This window comes from Peromyscus californicus, unplaced genomic scaffold (genome assembly GCF_007827085.1).
Source record: "Peromyscus californicus insignis strain IS unplaced genomic scaffold, ASM782708v3 Scaffold_11__1_contigs__length_118956290, whole genome shotgun sequence".
Lineage (NCBI taxonomy): Eukaryota > Metazoa > Chordata > Mammalia > Rodentia > Cricetidae > Peromyscus > Peromyscus californicus.
In genome coordinates, this window is record NW_026294402.1 from 39,148,000 (window position 1) to 39,169,234 (window position 21,235).

General features: G+C 42.9%; 2 protein-coding genes across 4 annotated transcripts in view; one reads left to right on the top strand and one right to left on the bottom strand.

Moving 5' to 3' along the window:
- Ube4a (ubiquitination factor E4A) overlaps positions 1-21,235 on the bottom strand; it is a 52,394-nt gene that overhangs the window by 12,244 nt on the left and 18,915 nt on the right. For all 3 annotated transcript variants that reach the window (XM_052758609.1, XM_052758617.1, XM_052758626.1), the window contains 12 exons: positions 20,660-20,851; positions 18,539-18,872; positions 17,294-17,414; positions 14,999-15,303; positions 13,641-13,773; positions 12,399-12,586; positions 10,791-10,891; positions 10,577-10,690; positions 7,958-8,132; positions 5,140-5,320; positions 4,067-4,214; positions 2,548-2,705 (listed from right to left, as the gene is read on the bottom strand). In XM_052758609.1, the coding sequence (XP_052614569.1) occupies positions 2,548-2,705; positions 4,067-4,214; positions 5,140-5,320; positions 7,958-8,132; positions 10,577-10,690; positions 10,791-10,891; positions 12,399-12,586; positions 13,641-13,773; positions 14,999-15,303; positions 17,294-17,414; positions 18,539-18,872; positions 20,660-20,851 (2,150 nt within the window). The remainder of the gene's footprint in view (positions 1-2,547; positions 2,706-4,066; positions 4,215-5,139; positions 5,321-7,957; positions 8,133-10,576; positions 10,691-10,790; positions 10,892-12,398; positions 12,587-13,640; positions 13,774-14,998; positions 15,304-17,293; positions 17,415-18,538; positions 18,873-20,659; positions 20,852-21,235) is intronic.
- LOC128122860 (phosphatidylinositol N-acetylglucosaminyltransferase subunit A-like) overlaps positions 1-21,235 on the top strand; it is a 38,897-nt gene that overhangs the window by 6,040 nt on the left and 11,622 nt on the right. The window lies entirely within an intron of this gene.

Sequence of the window (21,235 nt, forward strand, 5' to 3'; positions counted from 1 at the left end):
GTTGCCCAAGTTGGCTTCCAATTCCCGGGCACCAATAACCTCTTGCCTAAATCTCCCAGGTAGCTGGGACTACAGATGAGCATTACTGAACCAGGTTCACTACTTGTAATTTGAGTGACAGATCTTGGAACAGTATAAGCTGTTACGAGATAAGGCCCTTGTAACTGACATTTGATTAAATTAGCTGATTGCTATGGAAGTCAATGCAGACTATCGTTCAGTGCTGAAGAGTATAGATCAGTGGCAGAGTGCTTGCTTAGCACACGCAAGGTTCTAGGTTTGATTTGAAGCACTACAATAAAAACCAAAGTTGGGACCAGCAATATGGCTCATTTCGTGATATAGCTTGCTGCTAAGGCTGAAGATCTGAGTTTGATCCCCAGGACCCACACGGTGGAAGAAAAGAACTAACTCCTGTAAGTTGTCTTCTTACCTCCACACTTGCAAACCACACACACAAATAAACAAATAAATAAATAATGTTATTTTAAAAAAATATAGCAAAAGAAACAAAGCAAGCTCCAAGACTGGCTAGTGATGTAGCTCAGCTAGTAGAATGCCTTCTCATATGGACATAGCCCTAAGTTGGATCTTCAGTACCACGTAAGTCATGCATGGTGGTGCACGTCTGTGATTTCAGCATTTAGGAGGGGAGACAGGATGATCAGTCATCCTCACCTACATAGCAAGTTCAAGCCTGGGCTACATGAATCTGATTCCAAAACAAAAGAAGATTCATGATATACTTTAAAGATTGATAGATCTGCTGAGTGGTGATTGTGCACATCTTTAATCCCAGCATTTGGGAGGCAGAGGCAGGAGGATCTCAGTGAGTTTGAGGTCAGCCTGGTCTACAAAGCAAGTTCCAGGACAGCCAGGGCTACACAGAGAAACCCTGTCTCCAGGAAAAGTCAAACAAACAAACAAACAAAAAACCCCAAATCGATAGATCTGAGAGCACCATGATTTTTCACTGATATTACTTAGCATAGCATCATATAGCAAAAAGCATAATACAAAATGAAACAGAAAATTCATTTTTCAATATCCTGTTCCTTAAATTTGAGTTGACTTACAGAACAGGATTTTAAATGGGTATCACGGTCTCTCAGTACCCCTTCCTATCTCACCTTACACTTAACAAGGGTAAGGGGTCAAGTCAAGCAATGGTGGCACTTGATTGATTTGCAGGAGGATCACGATTTCAAGGTCATTCCAGCTACAAAGTGAATTAAGGACAGCCTGGGAACTACATGACATCCTGTCTTAAAGGAGGGGGGCAAGCTGGATACAGTGTTGTTTTCCTAGTTATTCAGGAAGCTGAGGCAGGGAGATTGCTTGAGCTCAGGAGTTTGAGGCCAGCCTGGGCACCACAGCATGACCCTATCTCAAAAATAAATGAATAAAAAAGTTGGGGACTGTAGAGTTAGATCAGCAGTTGGGAGCACACGCTGCTCTTATAGGGAACCCAGGCTTGGTTCCCAGCACCCACATGGTGACTCGCAACCATCCATAACTCCAACTGTAGGGGATCCAACACCCACTGACTTCTGCAGACACTAGGCATACATGAACTGCACATAAGATACATACATGTAGGCAAGATACTCAAACACATAGAAGACAAAACAAAACAGCTGGCTGCAGGGGTCACAGAATAAAACTCCAGTTCCTAGCATCCCCTCCCTAACCTACAGGATACTATTCTAAAGAGAGAAGGCAGGGGCTGCGTGGGCACTGGTTGGCTTCAATTTCTCTTTGCCTGCCTGTCGTTCCTATGGACATCTATCTGCACGGTGACTGTCCAAACAGCACTCAGCCTGGTGAAGTTTATGTCACCACAAGCTACCATACCCGAGTACAAATATAGTAACTGAAGGGAATATAAAATCCCAGTTAAAAACACCAACACCTCCCCACTTTGGACATTTTTACAATTTAAATAAAATTAAAACAATTTCAGGCCAGAATATATTTCATGTTGACATATTTCATAATGTGGATAAAATTATTGCTGGACAGTGGTGGCACACGCCTTTAATCCTAGCACTTGGGAGGCAGAGGCAGGTGGATCTCTGTGAGTCTGAAGCTAGCCTGGTCTACAGAGTGAGTTCCAGGACAGCCAGGGCTACACAGGGAAACCCTGTCTGAAAACAAAAACAAAAACAAACAAACAAAAAATCCAAAACAAAAATTATTTTCTTTTGTATTTTGAGATAGGGTCTCACTATGCAGCTCTCCTGGCCTATATAACTTGCAATGTAGACCATACTAGCTTCAAAGTTAGGGCAATCCTCCTGCTTGTCTCTCAAGTGCTGGAATTCCAGGCTCCTGCCACCACACCTGGCTAAGGAGGAAAGAGGTAAGGTAAGAGCTAGTACCTCTCAATAGAGTTATCTTGTGAATCTCTAAATCTTAAACAGGTGATAAGAAGTACTACCCCAATGACTCCGTATGTACTGTACACGGTACTGTGTTAAGTGGCTGGCAAGCACACAGGAAGCTAACACAGCTGTGTTCCTGAGGCAGGTCTGTGGACGGGTATACCTGAGTAAATGCCTGGCAATGGTGGACCTGTCCACGGTGACTCTGGAAGATGGAAGCACCACAGGGTCAGACATCAGTGTACTCATGATGGGATCCAGGAACTCGTCACAGGCATCTGCATATGTCTCCTCCTCCTGCTGCTGGAGGTCTGCAAGAGACTGAGGCGACAACAGCTGGTTTCTAAAGCGAACTCAGTGCAGCTCCCAAACTGCTCAGTAACTACACCTTAATTTTGGTCATCAATAACCCTCCACAGAGACGACAGAGCTACACTTTGTTTTTTTTTCAAGAACAAGCCCAAGACCCATGTTTTAGAAGCAGAGGTAGTTCTGCTGCAGGTTGGCTCAGCTGCTGGGAGTCATGGCTGGAAGTGGATGCAAGTGTCAGCAGGAGAAAGAAGGAATACCTCTTTCTGGCAGCGTTCTGCTCTGGATGCTAGGACTTGAAAGGGGAAAGGGCAGAGGCTGGTAGTTGCATAATTACTGAGCTACTCACGCAGCCTGTTTGAAGAGCAGTTTCTGATATAAGCAGGTACAGAAATTTGATTGCCTCCAATAGCTGATCCTGTAACTCACTTCCCTAGGTCTGTGTCTGGTTGAGCCAATCAAGCTCAGCTCAAAAAAAAAAAAAAAAAAAAAAAAAAAAAAAAAAAGGCAGACACCAGTAAAGAAGGTTTGAAGGTTCTGTTTTTCTTTTCTTTTTTGGAGACACGGTTTCTCTGTGTAGCCATGGCTGTCCTGGAACTCACTCTGTAGACCAGGCTGGCCTTGAACTCAAGAGATCCACCTGCCTCTGCCTCCCAAGTGCTGGGATTAAAGGTGTGAGCCACCACTGCACGTTCTGGAAGGTTTTCTATGAGACTTCTGTGCCATGTACTTTTCCTTTCCCCCCATTTCTAATGGAGCTCTCCTACTGTCCAACTGGAAGGATTAGCTGAGGACAATAGAGTATCTTAATCTCTAAAATGCATTTCAGTATAACCCAGCCACCAATAGGAATGTGGAGAACAGGGAAAAGCAGTATAAACAGTGTTTGTGAACTACTCCTCTTGGCTCTGTTGTTATTTATTTTGAGTTGGGAGCTCATTATGTTGCCCAAGCTAGCCTTGAATTTGCAATCTTCTTGCTTCAGCTGGGTGAATGCTGGCTTATAGCTGTGTCTCGGCAAGCCTTGCCCTTCTTCCTGAATTTTATTCCAAAAAGTTCTTTTGCATTAACACTAGGTTTTCAAATCTTTCCTAATACTGGGACATAAAAGTTAGTCTAAAGACTTCACAAATGCACTTTCTTTTCATCTGTTAGACACATCTTCAATTCTGTTATTACTCTCCCTTGGAAGGGGTACTATTTAGTAAGATGGCTGTTCCCAGTTATTGACTGACTAGGAGGAAGGACCTGTTTCCAATGCCTCTAGGCAGTAACCCCTTTCTCCCTGAAATAGGGCAAAAGCAGCAGAGTTGAGGTGACAGTGTGGCATTTCTTACTGAATATATGAGAAAACAAACTGTCCTCGACCTTACCTTGATTCTCTCTGCCAAGTTACTGAAAGCCACGATCATATTCCCAGGCTTATTGATTTTCTTCAGGACTCGGACTGTCTGTGCAAAGAGAGTAGGGGAATAGGAACGGCCATCCTTGGGCACAGTGGCACAGAAATTCTCCTCATCCCTAGGAGGTCAGCATTAGAAAGAAACGGAGCATCAGAGCACAGGTCAATGTGTAGACAGCAGATGGGCTACAGAACAATCATTCCATCACGTATAGGCCACAAGTGCTCTTTTCAACTAGAAAGACATTTTATTTCTGCTGTGTATACGTGTATCTCTGTATGTGGTGTATATGTATGTGCATGTATAAGTATGTGTATGGAGGACAGAGGTCAATGTTGGGTGTCTTCCTCAATTACTCCCCACACTGTATTTTTTGAGATATGGCCTTTCACTGATCCCAGAATTCATCAGCTTGCCTAGGCTAGATAGCCAGTGAGCTCCAGGGATCCTTCTGTTTTTGCTTACCCAGTATTGGAATTACAGGTGCATGCTACCACATGTAGCTTTTTAGAAAGTGAGTGCTGGGGATCTGAACTCAGACGCTCATGTTAGTGTGGCAAGCATTTTACTGACTAAAATATCTATCTCCCTGGTTTGACATCTAATTTTCTTTCTTCTTCTTTTTTGTTTGTTTTTTTGGAGACAGAGTTTCTCTGTGTAGGGCTGGCTGTCCTGGAACTCATTCTATAGATCTGACTAGCACAGAATTCAGAGATCTGCATGCCTCTGGCAGCTAAGTATTGAGACTAAAGGTGTGTGCCACCACATCTAATTTTCTACAAGGATGTCTCTACGAAGTGTTCTATGGTCCTAAAAAATGTTTTAACAAATAGCATAACCAGTAAAGTTTATCTTTACACAGATCAAGAGAGAATGTTGGAAATCCTGAACCATGTCCCATGGACCAGATAAAATCTCTCTTCCATTTATCAGCTAGAAATGAGCCTTCCTTCCCTCACTGTTTTCACACAATAGCTAGCCAGCCATTCTGCTATCACAACATTAGCACCCCCCACAGCTTGCTCAATGCCAATCTCAGATACCCAAGATTTAAGTAGATAGTGCAGATGTCTGATACAAGCTGCTGAGGTTTGAAGTCAAATTCGCTGAAGTCCTTGACTTTGAGAGCGCCCATCTTGGGGCCAACCAGGTGCTGTAGGAAGTAGTTCAGCATGGAGATAATGCGTTCGGCCAGGAAGGGGTGCACGAACAGTGACTTGATCTCTGGAAAAAAGCCAAAGTCTCAAAACTCAACCCATCAGTAATTTTCCCCCTTATATCTCATTTCATCAGAAACCTCTGAGGATTTTAAATTACATAATACATTTTCAGTGGAGAAATCATAGACCAGCAAAACCAAAATCAAACAAGAAGGAAACAAAAGCTACTACCCACACATGAACACTGTTAAAACATTAGAAAAATATATTTTGTGTGCACCTGCATGTGTTACAGCGAGGGTGTGAAGTCAGAGGACAGCTGTGGAGTCAGTGCTCTCCTGCCACCATGTGGGTCCCAGGGCTCCAACTCAGGCTGTAAGGCTTGGTGGCAGATGCCCACATCCAGGAACCCCGCATTTTACTAGTATTTCAGAATTCCTAAATCTACCATTCATTTCTTCATCCTTTTCTCTCTTAATCTCCATCTCATTTTCTTTCTGCTCCATTTTTAAAAAAAGATTTTATTTATTTATTTACTTATTTATTTACTTATTTATTTACTTATTTATTTACTTATTTATTTACTTATTTATTTACTTATTTATTTACTTATTTATTTACTTATTTACTTACTTACTTACTTATTTACTTACTTACTTACTTACTTACTTACTTACTTATTTACTTACTTATTTACTTACTTACTTACTTACTTACTTACTTACTTACTTACTTACTTACTTACTTATTTATTTATTTACTTACTTACTTACTTACTTACTTATTTATTTATTTATTTATTTATTTATTTATTTATTTATTTATTTATTTATTTATTATGTATACAGCATATATGACTGCAGGCCAGAAGAGGGCACCAGATCTCATTACAGATGGTTGTGAGCCACCATGTGGTTGCTGGGAATTGAACTCAGGACCTCTGGAAGAGCAGTCAGTGCTCTTAACCTCTGAGCCATCTCTCCAAACTCAGGACCTCTGGAAGAGCAGTCAGTGCTCTTAATCTCTGAGCCATCTCTCCAGCCCTTTCTGCTCCATTTTAATGGGAGAACTCCTCAAATTCATTTTTTTAATCCTTTCATTGAATATTTAAAGTTTGTTTGTTTATTTTTATGTGCATTGGTGTTTTGCCTACATTTGTGTCTGTGTGAGAGTGTCAGATCCCCTGGAACTGGAGTTACAGACAGTTGTGAGCTGCCATATGGGTGCTGAGAATTGAACCCAGGTCCTCAGGAAGAGCAGCCAGTGCTCTTAGCCACTGAGCCATCTTTCCAGCCCCTATCTAAAGTTTTAAAGCTATATTTTCAATATTCAAAATGTCTTCCCTGTCCTTTGTGGCTTTTGTTCTTGCTTTGTGGCTGCCTTATCTTCTCTGATTTCTCTGACCTGATAGTTTTTAAAAGAAGCTTTAAAAAATTTTAAAATTGTAGCCAGGTGGTGGTGCACACCTTTAATCCCAGCGCCTGGGAGGCAGAGGCAGGCAGATCTGTGAGTCTGAGGCCAGCCTGGACTACAGAGTGAGTTCCAGGACAGCCAGGAGAGAAACCCTGTCTCAAAAAAAAAAAAAAAAAAAACCATGAAAAAACCATGAAAAAAACAAAACAAAAAACCCCAAAACACCAAAAAACAAACAACAAAGTTTTTAAAATCTATTTCTGTGATTCTCATTAGACAGTTCCCTTTTACTCCTGCTCACTGGCTGTTATATCACACTACATTTATTCACTGAATGAAAATTATCGGTCCTCTTCCCTCCCTCATTTGTTGTTATTTGCCCCAGGCTGTCACTATGTAGCTCAGGCTGGCCCAGGACTCACAGTCCTTCTGTTTCCATCTCCCAAGAGGATGCAAAACCATGCCTAGATTTATGTTTTTATAACACACACACACACACACACACACACACACACAATTTTACAATATGGATTTGACAAATAGAGCACACTTTAATTCTGACTACCCATATTGTAAATGTTTGATAGCTCCACTTGGCAAGTGGTTACTGAACAGGACGGTGTTGCTGTAATGAGAGTGGAAATAAGTGTCTTTTTGAAATCTACTTCGTTTAATCTGGATGGAGATATTTTCCAGAATATATGTACACATACATGAACATATATAATGAACAGTGTATATGGTACACACACACACACACACACACACACAGAGTTAATGACTAACTCATCCTAACAAAGTTTTTTGGGTATCAGGGATTGAATTTAGGGCTTTGCACACACTAAGCATGTACTCTACCACTAAGCTGCACTCCAAGCTCCTTCAAGAAACCAACTGTGTTACTAGCTTCTATTTTCTGGCATGTCAGTAATGGGCGCCATCATTCATTTTGAAGTTTCTCTGATTTGTTTCACTCTCAGATGTGGAGTTAGCGTCACCAGAGTCCAGTTTTCTTTTGGATAGGGTCTTGTGCATCCCAAAGTGTTCTGGAACTTATTATGTAGATTCGGGTAACCTCGAACTTCTGATCCTCCTGCCTCAACATCCAAAGTGCTGGGATTACAGGTGTGTGCCACCATGCAGGGTTTCATGTGGGCTAGGCAGGCACTCTACCATCTGAGCTGCAGTCCAGTCCCAGATTCTCTTTTAGCATTTAGTTGAGCTGATCCCGTAAGTGAAATAGACCTTGACCCCTGAATTTTGAGGAAACAGACCATCATGTTCTTACCTGATGTCAGGAAGGAAAGGGTACCGATTGTTTCGTTGGACATGATGTTATGGAAACGTGCCAGCTGTCCAAACATCTGCAGGCCAGCTTCTTTCTCTCGGCGGGCTTCTGGCGTCAGACTTTCCCATTCTCCTCGGTCTTTCTCGATCTGCTGAATCTTTATCTTGCTCAAATACTATGGAAACCAGAAACGTGATACAACAGATAAGAAAATGCAATTGAAGGGCCATGACATTTAAGAGGGCTTAATTAAAATCCAGTCAACTGGGTTTAGAACGGTGGCTCAATGGTTACAAACTCTCGCTGCTCTTGCAGAGGATCAGGGTTTGACTCCTAGCACCAACACTGTGGCTCATAACTACCTGGAACTGCAGTTCCAGGGTGGTCTGATGCCCTCTTCTGGCCTTCATGGGCACTGTATGCATTTGCATACATTCAAGCAAAACACTAATACACTTAAAAAAAAAAAAAAAAAAAAAAAAAAAAGCCAGGTGGTGGTGATGCATGCCTTTAATCCCAGGACTTGGGAGGCAGAGGCAGGCGGATCTCTGTAAGTTTGAGGCCAGCCTGGTCTACAGAGTGAGTTCCAGAAAAGGCACAAAGCTACACAGAGAAACCCTGTCTCAAAAAACAAAACAAAAGAAACAAAACAAACAAACAAACAAACAAACAAACAAAAAACCCCAGAGCTGCAGAAGTGGTTCAGAGGTTAAGAGGACTTGCTCTTGCACATGGCAGCCTACATCCACCTGTAATTTAGCTCCAGGAGATGCAATGGCTTCTTCTAGCCTCCCTAGACACCTGCATGCATATAGCGCACTTACATACATGCAAACTAAAACCCCATACACATAAATCTTAAAACAAAACAAAACCCAGTCAACTAAGCTGGGAAAATCAGACACCATGTAAAGGTCCTAAGCCTTTGTCAATACAAGGCTGGAGCTTAAGACCTTTTGGAGGGCCAGCGTGATGGGTCAGTGGGTTAAGGCACTGTTACCAAGGCTGAATGATGACCTGAGTTTGATGCCCAGAACCCTCCTGGTGAAAGGAGAAAACAGCCTCCCTCAAGCTGTCCTCTGACCTCCATGTGTGCATTCTAACAAGTGTACATGCATGTACACACGCACACATTAAATCTTAAAGTCCTCATAGAGATTTGTCTCAGCCTGAGTAGACTGGTAGGTAACTGTCTGGAACTAGGACACTGTCTGGAGGGGAGGGAGGACCAGTGGAGCAGCATATGGAGCCCAGGCTAAAACACCAGGCTACCAGGAAAAAGAAATCCTTCCTAAAACAAAAACACAAAATGTTCAAAACTTGCTCACGAAAAACCAAAGTCTACAAACATGCCTGATGTCTAAAATTACTTAGAATGTCATAATTACTAAAGCCCTCACCTCTCATCATCCTACAATTGCAGCAAACAATGAGTTATCCAATTTCAGGAGAATGCCATTTGTTTCACTCCCTGAATCATACTGTCCCTACTTACTGGATGTGTTTATCATAGGAACCGCTCTCATTTCCTCAGAGAACCTACGTAAGTGTCAGATGCAGGATTATGAAAAGAGCAGGAGGCCAGATCCCTCTCACAAACTAAACCCAAGTTACTTAGTGGGTTATCAACGAGAGCTCCTGACTGTCCAGTAGGCTACCCTCAAACTAAGTTGAACCTCCTCCTGGAGGTCACTGCCTGGTCATACTGATGCTTCTGCCTCCACCAGGAGATCCTGTCCAGCTACAGGGCCTTCACACACACAGTTAAGCCTACACTAAAACCATCGCAACTGTGAGCAAAAGCAATCCTTCCTTCTTTAGGCTGTTCTTCTCGGGTACTCTGCAATGAAAATCTGACAGTTGCTGACTAAATTAAGATCCTATGATTTCTTTTCACATTGCTGGCCTGTTGGTACACCTTAGTTTGGCTTTATTACACTTTAAAAAATGATTTATGTGTATGTATGTTCACCACATGTGTGCAGGAGCCTGTGGAGGTCAGTAGATGGTGTTGGATGCTCTGGAACTGGAGTTACAAGTGGTTGTGAGCTGCCATGTGGGTGCTGGGAACAGGTCCTCTGCAATAATAATAAGTGCTCTTAACCACTAAGCCATTTCTCCAGCCCCAATACCATCTTTTAAACTCTCAACCAAATAACCACCCAAGCCCATGAAGCTTCAACAATGACTCTTGACCTTGTCTCTAATGAAATGATAAGCCTAGAAAGCGGCGTACTGGCAAGAATGGGGCACACAATTACACAGACATTTTTGGTGTGCGAGACTGTTCTAAGGCAAGGATTACTCTATTATAATTAAACGGTCAAAAGAATATACTCTCTGCCACGTGTACTGGTTCATGTCTGAAACCCCAAAACTCTCAGAGGCTAAGGTGAAAGGATTCCTATGAGTTTGAGGTCAGCTTGGGATAAAGAGTGAGAGAAAACTTGTCTAAACACACACACACACACACACACACACACACACACACACACACACCCAAACCAAATCAAACACTATTATCATCACCCTACTATCACCAATGCTGATGATCTGAAGCCTTCCTCATTGACACCACTACAGATGGTATAGGAACACATACAGTTCTTTCTTTTTTACCTGTATGGCTTCATCCAAAAGGAAGATAGCATCATTCATTAACAGGTTAAGAAATCGGAGGAACAGTGGGGGATTCATAGCTTCTAAATTCTTAGAGGCATAGTCAGCCAAATCCTGTAAGTCCCAGCCCAAGAAGAAGAAGAAATTTTAGTACCAAATTACCACTTTACTGAGGCTGACCTGAAGCAACTGGTTTCATGAAAACCTCTTTTACCTTAATGCTCTCCCGGTAGCTATCTGTCCCCCACATGTATCTTAGGATGGGATACATAGGGCGGCGGTAATTAAACTTCTGTTCAAATTGATGGGGGTCCCCTAGAGTAAGGCAAGAAGGAGAAATCAGAAGGGTAGTCTAATAGAGAAGGAGCAGGAACTTATGCACATGCATTTTCTTCACTCTGAACGTCAAGGCTGCTGCCAAATCTTCTCCAGGAGTTCCCCCAGCCCATACCCCTGTGGTGCCGGGGATGAAACCTAGGCTGTAGCTATAATTACTTGCACAAGATCACATCAATAAGACTAGTAACATTCCAACAGGCAGCACTAATTGGATTCAGTGGGTTGTGGATAAAAAAAGGTGCAGACGTGAAAGGGGAAAGGGAACATGTAGGGAGTACCGGACAGAGTGTGTGTGTGTGTGTGTGTGTGGGGGGGGGGGGGGGATTGAGAGTGGCTATGATGAAGCATTCTTTACATGTATGAAACTGCTAAGGGATAAAGATATTGTATTAAAAACACACACACAACACACAAAACATAGGCCTTGCACACATTAAGCAAATGTGCTACCACTGAGCTACATCCCCAGCCTTCTCTAAGAATCCACCCCCACCCTGAGACAAGGTTTCTCTGGGTAGTCCTGGATCTCCTGGAACTCACTCTATAGACTGGGCTGGCCTTGAACTAAGAGATCCACCTGCCTCTCTCTGCCTCCCGAGTGCTGGGATTAAAGGTGTGCCTGGCTTTGACAAATATGGAGAGTTAGTTAATAAAATGCTAAATGCCTCTTTAAATGTCAACTGCATGTGTCGCCAGACGGCAGAAGTCCCCTTTAAAAAGACTCTTATACAACTGTTGAACATATCTTGCCTACTAATTCAGACAAAGTTCTGCTTAATCAAACCCAGGGGCTCAGGACTGAATAGAAAGACAGTGTTGTCTCCTGGCAATGCTTTCTTTAATTTTTTTGATACATATAGACACATTGTGGGTGTGTGTTCATACATGTTTGTGTGTGTGTCCATATATGTGTATGTGTGTGCATTTGCACATGGACATATGGAGGCTAAAGGTCGACCCCAAGTGTCTTCTTCAATTGCTCTCCACCGTGTTTTTTGTTTTTGAGACAGAGTCTTTCACTAAAATCAGAGCTCACTGATTGGCCAGATTGGATGGCCAGCGAGCCCCAGGCATGGACTGGGTGCATGTTGCTGCATCTGGCTTTTTTATCCGGGTCCTAGAGCCCGATCTCAGGTCCTCACGATTACCGTGCTTGCCAACACTGTGCAGGTGGATTTTTTTTTTTTCTGTTCTTGTTGTTTGTGTTTTTGTGAGACAGAGCTGGTGCTATGTCTTTTAGTTGTATGATACAAATAATTAAAACTTTTTGAGCATCTATATTCTCACATATAAAATGAGAACAATAAAGATAAACCTTCAGATAGACAAGGTAATGATACAGGAAAACATAAAGCACTCTGGATCAAGCCTAGTGCACAGAAAGTATTCAAGAAACGCTGGCTGACATTTCTGTGACATTCAAAAGTGACCAAGCTGTGAAACTTAGTTCTCAGCTGTAGAGCTGGTCACAGGACTTCTTTACCTGTAAATTCAATGTCCACGAAAACCTTGATTAGGGCTTCTGAAAGCTGGGGAGCATATGTAAAGTTGCAGAACACACGTTTCCGGTGAAACACACTGGACACCAAGGGATTTGGGGTCTGATCCAAGTGAGGCATCACGGCTTCCAGCACCTCCGCTAGTTTGGCCCTTAGGTGGGGATTCTTCATTCTGCAGAGGGCAGGAAGCAAGATGAGCAAGAGAATTTGATTCCCCAGTATGATCCCATTCCACACAAGGAGCCAGGCCATGCTCTATCATATCACATACATAAAAAGTCACCCTGTTTCAAGTCTGTCAGTACTTGGCGGATGCAGGCTACACCATTTAACATGTTGTCTGAGATGGTTTTACTATGCATGTAGTCCTGGCTGTCCTGGAACTCCCTATTGAGACTAGGCTGGCCTTGAACCGGTGGCAGTCTTCCTATCTCCGCCTCCTGAGTGCTGGGATTATAGAAGAGCACTATTATGCACTTTTGACTCTTGAGGGGACAGCTTACCATGTATGAGGGAGCACTTTGGTTTCCATGTAAAGCTTAGACATTCGATTTTCTTCTCTACATCAACGTACTATCTACTATGTACTATTCTCTGACCGATTCATCTTGAATAAATTTGCCTTCCCAAGCTTACTGAAGGCAAAGGTTAGGTTATAATTATCGTATAGCACCCATACTCCCAACCTGTGTGTCTAATCAATGCTTGTTGGCTTCTGACTTCCCTTTGGGTCTGCCCAGCTCAGTGAAGGTTGGCTTCTATAATCTGATGTCCCTTAGAGAATTGTGGACTTTTTATTTTGCAGCAAATGTGCCCTTTTGTACACAGAAATTGTTTCCTTTGGCCTACATACATAACCCCAACCCCCAACCCAACCCCAGATAAAAATATCAGGGAAGCAGTTCTAAAAACCATAGTATCCCTGTGTCAGAGCAAAGGCTAGAAGTAACATGAACCTAGGTTTACCACTTATGCAACTCAAGGTGCCGGAGCAAGCTTTGGTTCACATAATTAGTGAAGAATTTAGCACTTGGCTGCCACTGGTATGGCCTCTGGTATTCTGGTTAACTATTTTAACCAGGGACCAGCAGTGGAATTCCCACCAGGCACTTTATATTCAGGTTCAAATTCTCTGTAGGCAGAGTCCTCTGCTTATTAAGTCTCACCACGGCAGGCAGAATATTTTGTAGCTCTAATACTGATGGGGCAAACTTCCAGCACATCACCTTTCTACGCTTCCAGTGAAAATGGTGATAAAGTGAAGGACATGCTCCAGGGAATCTGCTGATGTCTCCAAGATGTCCTCAGCAAAGCGCCGGAGAAAAATGAGGAAATCACCCAGGTTATCTGCAAAAAATTCTGAAAAAGATTTGCTAGAATTAGCCAAATAGCTGTTCATTGGTCCCAAACAACATCCCAGTCCCTCCCTTCACATTAATTAACGAAGGTTTAAAAAACCCAAAAGTCTTTTGGACTTTTATCACCATCTAAATACCAGAGATGGTGGTAAGTTACTAACTGTGGGATCTCTTACATGTGCATCAAGCTTTATTTTTATCTGAGTAGAAACATGAACAGTAGTGACACAAAATATTGCTAACACTAGCATGCTGTGCCCCAAAGGCCAGTCACAATTTAAGCCACACTTTAGGTGTGGCTAATTACACCAGGTGACTGCAGCAAGGAGCTCCAGGGTGGTCCTCCAAGCATCCCCCCCCTTCTGGCACTCATACTTTGGCAAAGTCCCTTTCTGCATTATTCTAGGAGATGCCCTGATTAGAGTACATCATTTTCAAGGTTAATTATCACCTTGCAGCTTTTGTTTTGGTCACCTGTGCTGGCACACCATGAGTAGTACTAAGGGGTGTGTGGGGCCACTGGCAAGTAGCTGAGGCCTGTTGACAGCCACATGACTGGACTTGTAAGTGGATCCTCCAGCTCCTGTTGGGTGCTCAGAGTCCTGTGGCTCTGACTGACAGCTGGTCACAAACTCATTAGTACTCTGAGCTAGGATCACACAGTCAAGTGTTCCTGGATTTCTGATCCAGAGAGCTATGTGTGATAATGTCTGTTGTCTTAAATTGCTATGTTTGGGGGGAAGTAACTTGTTACATAGCCATGCAAGACCAGTACAGTATTCAAGAACATTTAATTTGATTAGTGAGCAATATCTACTGACCCCTCACTGACATACATACATACAATCCCCCTTCTGAGTTAACTAACAAGAGGTGGTTTATTTTTTTTCTAAAAGAGCTCAGGGAGAGTTAGACAGACAAATTCTAAGTTTGAAAGACAAACAATATTAATGTCAGAATCTAAGAGCCGTGAAAACTGACTACAGCTCATCTTTTGAAGGTTGTTTTCTGACTGTCACAACACTGGAGACAGACACACAGCAGGGGAAACAACGTTAGTGCCCCCATGCTTTGGACAGGAGATGTTATTTGCGAGTTTGAGTACTTTCTCTAAAAACAATGGGATGATAACTAAGGACGGGTATTTTGAGGATTAAGCTTCCAAGGTGACCCAGTTAAACTTAGGTGACTATTAATAGTATGTTCCCAAGGGACAGGCTGCTTACCTGGCACATAAGCCAAAGAGTTGTAGCCATCTGGCAAAGGAAAACTTAGCTCTATTGGCTGTGAGCCCTCATTGCCTATGGCCAGTTGAACCAACAGAACAGCCATGGACACCTGCAAATTCAGGCAGTTTTGCAGCATCTGGGGCTCAGTCATAGCAGTCTTGGTAGAAAGATAGATGGTCATCAGGCGTTCAAACTGCTCACGGAGACTGTCAGCAGCAGGGCTGGAACTCTGCTGAGCATCCCGCCAGGCAACCTGCAGCCGATGCAGATTTTGGTTGATTTTTACCATCTGATCATGCAACCTGCCCCCAAGAAAGCAGAAGAGACCGGTCAGGGAGGCTCATGTGGGGCAGTGTAGTATAGACTACGCTGGCAAGCAAATCCTCGTTTGGTTATTCTAGTATTCTAAGGTTGTGGACAGTTGTAGGCACAATGACACGGAAGGCACTCACAAAAGTCACTGACTGGACAGAAGCAAGGTGCACTGCTCTGGGAAAATGTTACTATGTACTCTGAATGAGCAGGGTGCAGAGTGAGCTGTTATTACTGAAGACAGTCATTTTAACAAGGCAGAGTATGAGCAGCCCGGCATAAGCTTTAGGGGACACAGGTGGGGCCAGTGGGTGATCTTTGCACAGTTAGAAAACTGAGCAGACAAAAAACAAGTCTTGATTATAACGACCACACATAAAGCATCCATCACTTGAAAGGAAGACCTAGAAAAGCTACTGATAACTGCTTCTACATCTACAGTCCTAAATCAGCCCCGTGCTGCTTCTGTTGTTATTTGTTTTTGTTTTTTTCAAGACAGGCCATTGGAACTCACTCTGCAGACCAGGATGGGCTCAAACTCAGAGATCCACCTGCCTCTGCCTCCCAAGGGCTGGGATTAAAGGTGTGCACCACCACCCTCCTGCCTCACTCCCTTTGCTCTTGTGGACAGTGACTAGTGTTACTGACTGGAAACTAGATGCTTGGCATCTAGACTGAATCTAGACTGTCAAGCAGATTGAGTAGCTCAACACATGCTCAACTTCTGTCATCACATTTAAAATGTCAACATCAGGTTAGAAAAACTATCTAACCAAGATATATTTTCTTTTTTTTCCTCCAGTAATTTGTTGCTGGAGTTTTGAAAAAAAAAAAAAATGCCTTAAGTACTGAGAAGGCATTAAAAAAAAAATCAGTATTCCAGGCCAGGCGTGTGATGCACGCCTTTAATCCCAGCACTCAGGAGGCAAAGGCAGGTGGATCTCTGAGTCTGAGGCCAGCTTGGTCTACAGAGCAAATTCCAGGACAGCCAGGGCTACACAGAGAAACCCTGTCTTGAAAAAACAAACAAACAAAGAAACAAAAATTAGTGTTACTGGGATTTGGGGAGCTGGCTCAGTTGGGAAAGTGCTTGTAGTGAAAGTATGAGAACTGAATTCAGATCCCCAGATCCCATGTAAAAGCTGAGTCTGGTGGTATGCTCCTGCAGTCCTAATGCTGGGCACACAGAGACAGGAGGACGCCTGGAGTCTTGCTGAGTCAGTGAGTTCCAGGTTCAGTGAAAGATCGTTCCTCAAAAAGATATGGTGGGGAGTGACTGAGAAAGCCGCCTAGCACCAACCCCTGGCGTCTACATCACACATGAGCATGTGTATTCTGTCCCCCACTCCAAGTAAAAACAAAATCGGTATTCATAATACTCTTTCTATAGATCAGAAATACGAGTAAGCTGTCATCTCTCCCCCCTTATACTGGCAATCATTCTCAGCTAAGTAAGGGGGAAACGGTAGAGTGACATGTAGCTGGCTTGCTAGAAATGGACCCTCTTGGAACTTCTATACACAAGTTCTCAACCTTCCCATTTTTAGAATCCTTTCTCTTAGGCTCACAGCTCTTTTGTGGTCATATTGGTCTTACTGGAATTCCTTATCATCATTCTCTCAATTTTTTTCAGTTTTGTCTCTTGGTCTTTTGGTATCACAAGTAATAAGAATTCAAGAATAGAACGTGAAATGTAAAATGAAAATAATTTGATTTTCCTAGATAACAGAAAGATAGGAATTGAAAATTTGGCAAAATGTGGAGAAAAATAGTAGCACGTTGTTAATTTTTAAAAATAGATTAAAAACTGTACAAAGTAATCTGTACAAAGTGGCCTCAGGTAAATTTAAAGCAACACACACGAGTTCTTTCCTTCTGCCATGCTAACATGAGTCTTAGACTCACTGTCAACTTTGAGCTGTCAACACAATTCCTAGTTCTTTCCAAACAGTTCCTTCCCAATAACATCAAAGGAGTTACCTGTGAAATCCCAAGAACAAGGTATACTCTGTCAGGGCCAGGTTCTCCGTCACAAGGTTGTAGCTCTGAGGGAACACTGGCTCCTGCACAGCTGGGATCAAACAGGTCTCTCTGTCCAAACCTCGAGGAAGTGGAAAGAAAGACGGTGATGGCTCGACACTCGTCTGTCGTGGTCTTCAGCCTCCCCTGACTTTTGCTCAGCGCCCATACTGCTACAATGCTATCTTCCTCACAACACATCTCCTACGACTTCCTTGTCTAAAAACACTTTCTGGCTTCTTGCTATCCACAGAAATAGTTAAATCTCTCGCTGAACCAACGAAATCAGCAAACACTAAAACGAGTGGTAATACTGTATTTTTTCAAGGTGATAGGCAATGGACCATTTCTACTTATTCTATGTTTTTCTGTGTTCAAGCTGAATGACTTTGGTGCAGATCTTAGTTTTATAATTATAAGAGGATTTAAAAAAAAGCCTAGAAGGAAATCCATCAAAACTGAGGAGAGATTCATTCTGAGTGACAGAATCAGGGCTGATTCATTTTCTTCATTTTCACTTCTCTGTGTTATTCAAGTTTTCTCCAGCCTGGTGTCAACTTTCTTCCTTCCCACTTCCCACCTCTTACTCTTCATTCCCCTTGCTCTAACTACATGGAACTTCTTACTATTCCTCAATAAAGACCTTCCACAGATTTTTTTTTCTAGACAACTTCCAAGTCAGAGACCTGCCTGCCTCTGCCTCTCAAGTGCTCGGATCAAAGGCATGCACCATCACGCCCCACTGCTTCTTCCAGACTTTCCCCTGTTCGTGTCCTGCCAGACACTCCTGCTCCTTTGCCTGCTAAGCCCTGAGGTGCCCTGAGGTGTCTTGCAAGACGCAGCCATGAAGAAGGCCCCAGCAGCTTCTGCAGAGCTGGTCCCTCCCTCCTTCCTGCTCTGCTGTCACCATGTCAACCTGTCTGTCCTCTGAGTTCAAAAACTATGGCAGCTGTGGTCTACTGGATTTCTATAAAAGATGAGGGAGTGAGTATCCACGGTTGTCAAAACAGACAGAAGGTCTCACCAAGGCCTGACTTTTAAAAGATGACAGTTGTTTTTAAAAACCCGTGTTTAAAATCATTTCACTAGCTCGCCAGTGTGCCTCATCTGTTTTGAACAAGAGGCACTTTCTCAAAGGCTAAGGGAGCAAATGCTTTAGAGGTGACGCACACATTCACTGTTTTGAAAAGCCCAGTCCCCGCCTACCTCTCATGTGTACATTTTTCATTTTTCGTTCTTCATCATTCAACTCTTTCAGGACACAGTATGAGGGATTAAAAGTGAGGAGCCGAGAGGACCTGGGTTTGCAGAATGGCTGGCACAGCTTCAGGAGAGCAGCACCCAGATTCAGAAAGAAGGCATCTGAGGCATACATTTGGAAGAAGATTTCGGGCATCTGATTGGCCCAGATCTTGGTGCGGCCTGCATTTGCATGCAAACAGTTTCCAAGCCAGAACAAGATACAGTGCTTGGTTTCTGGAGAGAGCTGGAGCAAGTTCTTCAGCATCTGGTAGATCTTTTCATGGAACTGAGCCATGAACTGTTTAACCAGAAAACACAACCACAGAACATTCCAATTTCACAATCCTGGTATTTTCTTTTTTCACTCCTAAACCCTAGCAAATACAAATTTCTAAAAATATGCTAATCTTAATCTTTTCCTTCACTCTTTTCCAACCTTATTTTCTGATTCTGATTTTTAAAAATATATGTATTTTTGGGTACTTTTGAGACATTTTCTGGTCAGCTGCCAAATTGCAGAAAGTTGTATAGGTTTTACATTTGGGATCTTTCTGTAAGGTGTTAATGATAAATTCTCTGGCTCTGTTTGTCATAGTTCTCATAGCAATTATTCAACTCTGCTGTAGAATGAAACTGAGCCATAAACAATACAAATAGACATGGTTACAATCAATAAGTATTTTTAATTTTTATATTATATTTATTTAGTGTTAACGTATTTAGTATGTGGGAGGGGCATGCAATTGAGCATCACGTGTGAGGATGTTTGGGAGCAGGTTCTCTTTCCACTATGTGGGTCCTGGGAGCTGTACTCAAATCATCAGGCTGGATGACAGGCATCTTTACTGAGCCACTGAGGGATCTCATTGGCCACAGTAAATCTTACACAAAACAAAACAAAAAAACATGGGCAGCTGGATTTGGCTACTGTCACCTGCTGAACACCTGCCTGACAGCATCGTGAGGATTAGATAGTAAATGGAACACTTAAACTGCCCAGTCAGCCATCCAATGCCCCACAGCCAGCCATCTAATACCCCACAAAGTCAGACTTTGCTAAGTTTTATGTTAAGAGGTCTATACATAAAGAGAAGGACAAGGGACAAAGAGATTTATAAGATGGAAAGGTTTCATGAGTCAAGTGACAATAACTGTCTTGGCAAGAAGGGCAAGGACTGAAGGGGATGTGACAGTACTGTCACATATGGCAGGTTCTATATAATCTACAATTTTATTCTCACCCAACACTGAAGCCCATCCTCTCCTCAAAGTGAAGGGTATGGGGTGCGTTTAGGGTGGCTCAGAGGTTAAGAGCACTGACTGCTCTTCCAGAGGTCCTGAGTTCAATTCCCAGCACCCACATGGTGGCTCACAACCACCTGTAATGAGATCTGGCGCCCTCTTCTGTGTACATAATAAACAAATAAATCTTTAAAAAAAAAAGTGAAGGGTATGAAGAGGGAGATTTTGTTTTGTTTTTTTTTTTTTTTTTTTTTGGTTTTTTGAGACAGGGTTTCTCTGTGTAGCTTTGCGCCTTTTCCTGGAACTCACTTGGTAGCCCAGGCTGGCCTCGAACTCACAGAGATCCGCCTGGCTCTGCCTCCCGAGTGCTGGGATTAAAGGCGTGCGCCACCACCGCCCGGCTTTGTTTTGTTTTTTGAGACAGGGTTTCTCTGGGTAGCCCTGGCTATCCTAGAACTCGCTCTGTAGCCCAGGCTGGCCTTAAACTCAGAGACCCACCTGCCTCTGCCTCCCGAGTGCTGGGATTAAAGGTGTGTGCACCAAGAGTGATTTCTTGGCTTCCTTCATTTTGAGATAGGCTCTTCTATAGTGCAGGTTTGTCTAGTACTTACTATGTAGCTCAGGATGGTTCTGAACTCCTAATCCTCAGACTCTATTTCATAAGTGCTAGGATTACAAGCCACCCTATCCCTCCCAATAAGGCGGCAATTTCGTCGTGTTATTATGACAAAAGCCAACCAATTTGCTTTCCCAAAGAGGCTGAAGCAGCCTTATCCTACATGGTTCCTGAGGAAATGCTCATCTCAAATCTGGGGGCTGTAACACCCTGGGAAACAGTTCCACCTGATGAATGTTGGCCTCTTGTACTTTGATCTCCTGAGGACTGGAACGAGATGGATTCAGAAAGTAGCCATGATTTTCTACTACACCCGGAGTCTTTAACAAGCACGAGATATTCAGAATTACTCCCAGCAAGGTCTTCTGATACATCTGCCCATTGCTAGGATCCTTGGGCTGAATGTATTCTAAAAAAACCTGTAGGAAAGGACAAAACCTACTTATTCATCTGTATGGTGAGATAAAGGGGATGAGCTGCAAGGGTCTCAATACAATCAACCCATATACATATACATACATGTATGTACGTATGTATATGTATACATACACATACTTTTTTCTTTATAAAGATTTATTTATTTAGTTTATGTATATCAGTGTTCTATTTGCATGTATGTCTGCATGACACGGAGAGCATTAGACAGAAGAGGCCATCAGATCCCATTATAGATGGTTGTGAGCCTCCATGTGGGTGCTCAGAATTGAACTCAGGACCTCTGGAAGAGCAGCCAGTGGGCTTAACCACTTAGCCACCTCTACAGCCCTTCTGTTTTCTTTTTTCTTTTTCCCCAAGACAGGATT